Below are 9,076 nucleotides of genomic sequence, written 5' to 3' on the forward strand. Positions count from 1 at the left end.
GCATCCTCCCTGATACCATCAGCCAGATAAGGGACACCATAAAAAACACTGTAAGTTAAAACACTGTTATAGCATTATTCAAACACAGTTATTTCTTCTTTCATTTTGTCCTTATTTTTTTAGGTTATGTAGTTTCTAAGGATATCAACCAGGTCTATTCTGCATATATTGCTGTATCCTCAGTGGATGGTTCAATAACCGTGCATATGGGCAATCCTCAATCATTTGTAGAGCTGTTCTTTATACATTTTATTTTATAATACTCATCTCTTGGGAATTACTGAATTACTATTCTTGTCATCCCTGGAAGTCAAGACTAATAAATATCTTATGAACAGGAAGTACATTCACGGAGCAGCTTCTAAGAACTAGAGCTTCTGCAGCGTCATCTAAGGGAAATATTTTCCTTTTTGCAAGGCCTGCAATGTGGCTCAACATCACTGCTTCCCCATTTCTGCTTACTGGCTTCCCAGGTATGGAGAAGGCGCATCACTGGATCTCCATACCATTATTAGTGGTCTACATCTCCATTCTCCTTGGTAATGGCACCCTTCTCTTTCTCATAAAGGATGATCAAAACCTCCATGAACCCATGTACTATTTCTTAGCTATGTTGGCAGCTACAGATCTTGGAGTGACATTGACCACAATGCCCACAGTTCTGAGAGTTTTGTGGCTGAATCACAGAGAGATTGGCCGTGGGACCTGCTTTTCTCAGGCCTACTTTATCCATACTCTTTCTATAGTGGAGTCTGGTGTTTTGCTTGCCATGGCCTATGACCGTTTCATTGCCATCTGCAACCCCTTGAGATATACTTCCATCCTTACCAATACCAGGGTAATGCAGATTGGAATGGGGGTATTGACAAGGGCTGGTTTATCGATTATGCCAATAATTATTCGTCTTCACTGGTTTCCCTATTGTCGATCCCATGTCCTCTCTCATGCTTTCTGTCTACACCAAGATGTCATCAAGTTAGCCTGTGCTGACATCACCTTCAATCGTCTCTACCCAGTAGTTGTTGTATTTGCAATGGTCTTGTTGGACTTTTTCATCATCTGTTTTTCCTACATTTTGATCCTCAAAACTGTCATAGGCATTGCTTCTGGAGAAGAGAGGGCCAAGGCCCTCAACACATGTGTCTCCCACATCTGCTGCCTCCTGGTCTTCTATGTCACTGTAGTTGGTCTGACATTTATCCATAGGTTTGGAAAACATGCTCCTCATGTGGTCCACATCACAATGAGCTACATTTACTTCCTTTTCCCCCCTTTTATGAATCCTATCATTTATAGCATTAAGACCAAACAGATACAGAGTGGAATAAGTCGCTTATTCTCTCTGCCTCATACTAGAACATAAATTTGGAAAAGCTGACAGCTAGTTGGTAGGAGCAATTAGGGAAAGTCATGTCAACAGAGAACAACCTCTCTGCTATTTAGAACAGCATCTTACCCTGTTTATTGGCTACTGAGTTGTATATGATATACCTGTATTTACCATGTATAATGTCCAATTTTTTGCCCAAATTTTTGAAGAAAAATTAAGGATGAACATTATACATGGGTATAATGACTATATACCATGAGTATAATGATCCTGTGTATAATGTTCACAAAAACGTGCATGCACATTATACATGGCAAAATATGGTAACATATACACAACACTAAGCACATATTTCAAGTTTCCAACTAATTTACTGTTTCTCAGGTAATTTACCCTGTTTGGTGAATCTATGGTGCTTGAAATATTATTCTTGGTCTACGATATTCACCACCAGAGTCTGAGTTAAATTCCTTTGTTTCCCCTATGTTCTGAATGTATTGGCTCTGATGTACCTAGTAATTACACCCTTCATCTCAGATATTTGTCTAGTTTTTTTTTCACTTTCATAGAGCTAGTTGTTATCTAGAGAATTGCACTAGGTAATGCAATGAGCCTTACTTTGCCCTCAGTTCAATATGCCAACTCTAGGAAAAGTATACATGAGATCAGCCCAGAAGGTATCCAGCCATGTAATATGAAAATTAGAAACATTTACTAAAGAAGATACAAGATACAAGGAACATTGTACATAGGACAATGAAACCTCATTCCCCTCCAGAGTAAGCACCTTGCAACCTCACACAATTCTACCAATCACAATCAGCTGCCCCTTTGTATTTTCCTGAATCTCATCAGCAGTCTGAAATCTGTTTCTTTTGAAAGGTGATTTTAGTTTTGGGAAAAGCCAAAGTCACAGGGTATCAAACCTGGACTATAGCAGGGCTGAGTCACATGGATAATATGATGTTTCACCAAAAATCTCTGTACAAGGTATGATGTAAGAGTGAGCATGTTTTGTGATGAAGCTGCCAATCACAGGTTGCCAAGAGTTGCAACCTTCTGAATCATTAAAATATTTTCCATGAAGGAATAATCATGCTTTATGCAAAATTTGGTGAAGATTTATTGCTCTACTCAGTTATTTTGAATGTGATGGCCACACAGTACACATGCTCACTACTGCTGTCTACCACCCCCACTGACTGGTACAGTAAAGTCATCATAGTTCATGCATGCACATTCCAGTCCTCTCTCCTTGGCTGGCATGTTATATCCATGTGTCACAAACTGTTTAATTATGTTAACAATTGCTGGACTTTTCCAGACAGAACTTGTATAATTTTATTCAGTTAAATGTTTAATAAACATTTATTAAATATATTATGTTTAATAATACACACAAGTATATGTAAATAATATACAGATATAATTATATACTAATAAACAGAAATATAATTCCTAACCAAATGGCCATTGTCTTGATGAGTCAGTCCCAAATACTGCTGACAAAGGTGTGCATTTTCACAGAGTAATGTAGTACTAAAGTCCATTTGGGAGTACTACATAGATATGGCTAAATGGGTGTTCCTGAAATGTGCAAGACAGAGTTGAGAAAGACTTGGCCATAGGTGTGAGTGGGGAGAAAGGGAGAGGATGGAGACATGCTTATGACTAAGAGAAAAATATGACCTTCCCTGGCTCCAAATATTTGTTGAAGCTGATTTTGTTCACAGTCTATGCATGGTAGGAAGAGTTCATGGTTCTATAGCCAGCTGAAGAGCTATGACTCAAGTGACAGGTTTTGGAGTGAACTAAGAGATATTCTTATAAAGAGAAGATAGAGTATGAAGTGCTAGGATTACACAAGGGGCCACCCTGTGACTAGTCACTTCCTTTCATATGAGGGACCCTGTCTCCGGGCTTTGTCATACTTGCATTGAAAGTGGTCGCTGTCTCCTGCACCCACTCTTGGTCACAGAAAGATGAAAATTTTCCAGAACTCCTAGGATTTATGAAAACAAACATGAAACTAGAGTTTTAGAGCAGCTTCCAGGCTGGTAAATGATGTTTGCAAGATCAGTTCAAGAAACTGTATATTTATTTATTCATTTGTTTGTCTTTATTCAACTTGGCTTTGTGTCTGTGATTATGTGTGACCTTTGTGTTTCTCCTTTCATAACATCCAGACTCTGTGCTCCAGGAGGATAATTATATCACAGGTCTTTTAACCTGCTGTGTACACTAACATAGAAAATCTTTAATAAAATACATAATTTTTTATTAAAATAAATGAAATTTAAAATGGCCCATGTCTCTTTGTGTGTGTTTTGGTTCTTCTGTTTCTGATTCTGTTGTTATGCCCTGTAATGCCTCATCTAATATGCTAAAATACTTAAGATCACAGCACTTTAACTCAGAGTTCATTGTTTCCTTGTGATCTTGAGAATGAATTCAGGTGGGTCAAAGCTACATCAAAGAAAATTTTTCTTGACTTTTTCTCTCGGACAAATGATCCTGAAATCTGCCATAGAAGACTAAAGTATATTAGGATAACAATGTCTTTTATAAAGACCTCAAATTGGCACATTTAATCAACACACTCAAAAGTTCTTCTCTTCCATTTTTGTTCTTCCTTATCTTGCAGAGATGGGATAAAGAGAACAGAGAAAGAGCTTACTAGAAATACAGGACTAGGAAGGTCAGTTTCTCTTTGATGGAGTGAGTCCTATGAAACATAGCAGAGCTATGAGATCATTATGATCCCAGTTGAATATCTTAGAAGTAGGATAATGGGAAGTTGGGTGGGAAAACTTTTCTAACAGATGAATTTAATTCACTGCCCTGCCTTATATTCACATATGCTTCAATGTACAAGCAAGGTCCTGGGAGTTTCAAAGAAAGCTGGAGCAAAAAGGCCACCCTACCTACCTTTGTGTTTTCTAACTGTGTGTAGTGTTTAAAATGAATTACCTTCCTGGTGACAAGGCTAATACTCAAGTATGGACACAGGATGAGAGACCTTGGTTAAACACTGTTTCTAAGCTCCAAATCCCCAAGGCTAGGAGAAAAAAGGAGGGAGGAGGCAGGAAAGTGCCTTGGGGAAAACCTTCTGCAACAAATGTTCCTTGAAACTTGGCTTCTGGATATGATCTAAAGAGGTGGTATTAGAACCAACACTTTCCCCAGGCTCATCATTTCAAGGTCACATCTATGGCACTGATGAAGAAAAGATTGATGAACAAGAGGTCAGTAAGTTGCTCTGGTATGGCTTTTCCTGGAAGGCTAAGAATAGGTGACAAAGTTGGCAAGTAGGACTGAGTATAGAGTTGGTTTCTTGCAACTTACAGAGAAAAGCTGTACTATGTCAGTCAAGAGATGATGGGGCATGGGAATATATCCCAATTGTTCCCTCTAATACATGGCATCTGAATAATATCCTTGCAGATATTTGTAAGAGTAAAAGCCAATACCATCTATTCCCTCCCTAACAAGCAGATATATTTTATAAGAAAACTACAGAATATTCTTAAGAATAGAGACAGATATCTGTGGTTTTGTTCAGGACTCCAGGATGGGTCTCTTTCTTGATCTCTTCAGCTATTAGAACCAACTTCCCTTTTGCCTCTTGTGTCCCCAACAAGTATTTACTCCTCAACAGCATAAAGGAGGTTCAGAAAGAGGGGGGTGTACTACAATGATATCAAGAGTATAGACTAACAGCAAAATAAAACTTGCAAAACAGATCAGTTTCAGCTTAAAGGAAAGGCAGACTTTGAGGACTTTGATATTAGAAAATCTGCTTTAAATTTTTGCATATTTTTAGCAGTAAGCCCAGTATCCATCAGAAAATAAATGTGCAAATCCTGTAGACTAAAAGGAGAAGAGAGCTTTCCTGTTCACTTCCATTTATGCTGAGGTGTAGCCATTGCAGATTTTAAGAACCTCAAATTCCACACAGACAGGGAGTGATAGAAGATCTGTGTTGGGGTGGAGTGGGTAGTGGAAGGTGGTCACTGATGCTTCAGATAGCACATCCAGAATCAATATTCACTGGAAAGGTCAGAAATTCAGTGTATGTGTATAGGTCAGATGATCAGTGCATGGCTTTTAAAATGTATAAACATTATATACTCAGCATTATAATAACAATCTGGTGATTAAATCAGGTCCACTGAATGTCACATAACAGATGGATAGTGTCATTAGCTATAAATTACATAATCAAAAAATAGAAATCAAGTTAGATCAAGAATTCAGAAGATAAAAGAAAAGTGTACAAAGCAGACAGGGTTTGGAGGGATAAAGGCTGGAAACAACAGGGAAAATGAGGCTAAAAAAAGGCAAATGTAAAGTAGGTTAAATACACATCAGTGGATAGTTCCTCCATGAGCAGACACCTAAAGGAAGAGAGATCCAGAGTATCTTCTTGAAGCCTCCAAATTTCTAGAACAGAATGATTTGTTTGGGAAAATAGCTTTTCTTCAATATGAGAGCACAAGGGCTCCCTAGGGATCAATCTGCCTTATACATTGATAGATATACTTTTCAAGGTCATGAGGCAACAGTCTTAGAAATGGGTCTTTGCAATTTAAAAAGAAAAAAAGCTTAACCAAGACAAGTTAGGTGACGCAAACTTTATTTAACACTTCATGAAATTGAAGTGGACAGTCTCTACTTGGAGAACTGAAAAATGGAGATGAAGGAAGGAAGCTTTTATAGGATAAAGAATAAAGAACAAGGAAGAGAAAAACTGAAAATATCTGATTGGCTGAGGCCACACTGTCAATCTTATTTGGGGTGAGAACACCCAGAGTTGGCTTGGTGTTTGGGGCTTGGCTGACTAGATATACTGTGTTTCTGGTGATGCAGTGATGCTTTTGCAGTGACACAAAAGTTGTCTAAATTTTGGTTTGCCAGTGAGACATCCTAGTATCAGTTATTGATATGGGGAAGTAGAACATTTGTGCGCATTCTATTAAAAAATAGGGAGCATATCCAACATATGCAGGCCATGTTTTGTGTATAATAGGAAACCACTATGTTCCTCTAGTTCTGCCTTCCCTCTCTGCACCTTCTGCCACAGAATTACATACAAAATAACACTGACTAGACCGAAAATAGGGAACTCAGACCCATTCTTGTCAAAAAAGTTTCTTTTTTGTTTTTCTTTTTTTTACATTCTGTTCCTCCTTTTCTGAACTCTCCCAGGAAATGTATGTCCACCCTCACCCCAAAAAGAATTCCAGTGCCTCAGGAGTCAATTGGCCTGGTGGGTACTTACAAAAGTGTTCTGCCCTTTATCTCATCCCTCCCCCAAACACACCAGTAACTTTTCACTAAGTCCTCACTATTCATTTCAGTCACCTTCCTCATAAGACTTCCTGAAATGCCATTATTTTCTACCTCTTCTCTGAACATTTTGACCAAACTGGAAAGATCCAACATATATGAGTGAGAATGATACCAGTCTGCCTCTGCCAGACAGTTAGTATGGCCCTTTACAACAAATGTAACAAAAACAACAACAACAACAACAAAAACCCTTGCTATGCATAGGGTTTTTGCATACTTGGGCAAAAGCTCTTGCTATGCAAGTATCTCACCACCTACAATTCACTCCCAAATGATATTGCACTTAGTCCTCAGAGGGCAAGGCCAAGCTATTTTCATTTACTTTTAGATGAGGCTCATAGGCTGAGAAAATGAAAGAAATTTTCCCAAAATTACAGGGTTAAAAATTGGAGGAGCTGCAACTTCAACTGAGAAGTTGTTTAAAGTCCAGAGGTCCTGGAGGCTTCGTAGAATATTCTTCTTACCATCCATGGTGATACACGGGTATTTCTCTATGTCTTAGTGTCTCCATGTCCTATCCAACACAGATGGAGTTATTTAGAAAGCATAGGTACTTAAGTCCTTTTTCACCTTCCCTGTGGTAAGAGGGCTACCATGCTAGAACTCTTGCATAATTTTTCGAACCAGTAAAACTTCTATAATACAACCATTTGTTACTGTCTTCTGGATTTCTCTAATGACATTGAGTATCAATTATTTCTTCAAACTCATTCTTGCCTTAGGAATTTCTCCTCTGCTCTTCCCTCAAAACAAAATTTTCTCTCCTTTATACCCAACTGCTCCCCATATATGTCAGATGTTGCACACTGTGGGATGTTCTTGACCATGCCAATGTCTGGCCAGATTTAATAAAGGCAGTCACCTATATGCTCCTATAGAATCCTATAAATCTTCTACCATATTTGTAAAATATCAGTGTTATTCCTCTTTTATTCTCTGAATCTATTTTCTGTTATGTTCCAGCAGAACAAGAACCACCTCTACCTTGTGCACTTGCTTCTATATCCTTCTTGTTCAGTATGTTGCCTGGCACATACATAGACACTGAAGTTTAAGTTGTTCATATTTTCCCCCAACTCTAAGATTTTCCTAAGAATACATGCTTTATTTCTTTGATGTTCCTGCCATTCAGGGAAGATCTACACTAAGTGAAAAAGCAGAAGCCATTGAAGGAGAATTTCTGAAGACCAGCACAAACTTTCCTTACAAGAAGCTTTATTCTATTGTCAAGTCCATCATGGAACTCAATACCAGTGCCAGACCCTTTCTTCTAACTGGATTCGTGTGCTTGGAAAAGGCTCACCATTGGATCTCCATTCCATTATCTGCAGTCTACACCTCCATAGTTCTGGGCAATGGTATTCTTATATTTCTCATTAGGGCTGACCATAACCTCCATGAGCCCATGTATTATTTCTTAGCCATGCTGGCAACCACAGATCTGGGGATGACCTTGGTTACAATGCCTACAGTGCTGTGTGTGCTGTGGATGAATCACAGGGAAATTAGTCATGGTGCCTGCTTTCTCCAAGCCTACTTCATTCATAGTCTCTCTGTCACTGAGTCTGGAATTTTGCTAGCCATGTCCTATGATCGGTTCATTGCCATCTGCAACCCACTGAGATATACTTCCATTCTTACCAACACCCAGGTGATAAAGATTGGAATGGGAGTTTTTATGAGGGGATTTGGTCTCATCTTGCCCCCAATATTGCCTCTCTATTGGTTCTCCTATTGTAGATCCCATGTCCTCTCTCATGCATTCTGCCTCCATCAGGATATTATCAAACTAGCCTGTGCTGACATCACCTTCAATCGCCTCTATCCTGTTGTAGTGATGTTTTCTATGGTTTTACTGGACTTCCTGATAATCTTTTGTTCTTATATTTTGATTTTTAAGACTGTCATGTGCATTGCATCTGGAGAAAATAGGTCCAAGGCCCTCAACACTTGTGTTTCCCATATATGCTGCATCTTGGTCTTTTATGTCACTGTCATTGGCTTGACATTTATCCATCGATTTGGGAAGAATGTTCCCCACCTAGTACATATTCTAATGAGCTATGTATATTTCCTTTTCCCTCCTTTTATGAACCCTGTCATTTATAGCATTAAAACTAAACAGATTCGCAGTAGTATACTCCAATTATTCTCTCCACCCCCATCAAGAACATGACATTTACTTTCCCTCTATGGGAAAGAGCTATGAGATTATAAACATGAAAATTTGGCTGGGATAGTTTCCAAAAAAACATTAAATAAATGGTTAAATGTCAGAAAGACATGTGTTTGAGATACAACTGTTTCTTGTTTCACTCCCTTTTTTGTATGACATGAAATAAGCCATGTACTAAGCCATGTAAAACACTAAACACAGTGCAAGGTGCTTATTAG

The 9,076-nt window shown here is 38.5% G+C and overlaps 2 protein-coding genes across 2 annotated transcripts; both read left to right on the forward strand.

The window, feature by feature from the left end:
• The first annotated feature begins 424 nt into the window (after positions 1-424).
• On the forward strand, positions 425-1,363 carry LOC123819288 (olfactory receptor 51B6). The gene has a single exon (XM_045839590.1). It carries the CDS (start codon positions 425-427, stop codon positions 1,361-1,363), a length of 939 nt encoding a protein of 312 aa, XP_045695546.1.
• Positions 1,364-7,919: 6,556 nt separating this feature from the next.
• LOC123819293 (olfactory receptor 51B6-like) lies at positions 7,920-8,858 on the forward strand. The gene has a single exon (XM_045839594.1). The coding sequence runs from the start codon at positions 7,920-7,922 to the stop codon at positions 8,856-8,858; it is 939 nt and encodes a 312-aa protein (XP_045695550.1).
• The last annotated feature ends 218 nt before the right edge of the window (positions 8,859-9,076 follow it).

The sequence above is a fragment of the Phyllostomus hastatus genome, unplaced genomic scaffold (genome assembly GCF_019186645.2).
Source record: "Phyllostomus hastatus isolate PE091 unplaced genomic scaffold, TTU_PhHast_1.1 phas_contig_304, whole genome shotgun sequence".
Classification (NCBI taxonomy): Eukaryota; Metazoa; Chordata; class Mammalia; order Chiroptera; family Phyllostomidae; genus Phyllostomus; species Phyllostomus hastatus.

Coding starts and splice junctions, on each gene's coding strand:
- LOC123819293 (XM_045839594.1), top strand. CDS start 7,920: ATGGAACTCAATACCAGTGCCAGACCCTTTCTTCTAACTGGATTCGTG.
- LOC123819288 (XM_045839590.1), top strand. CDS start 425: ATGTGGCTCAACATCACTGCTTCCCCATTTCTGCTTACTGGCTTCCCA.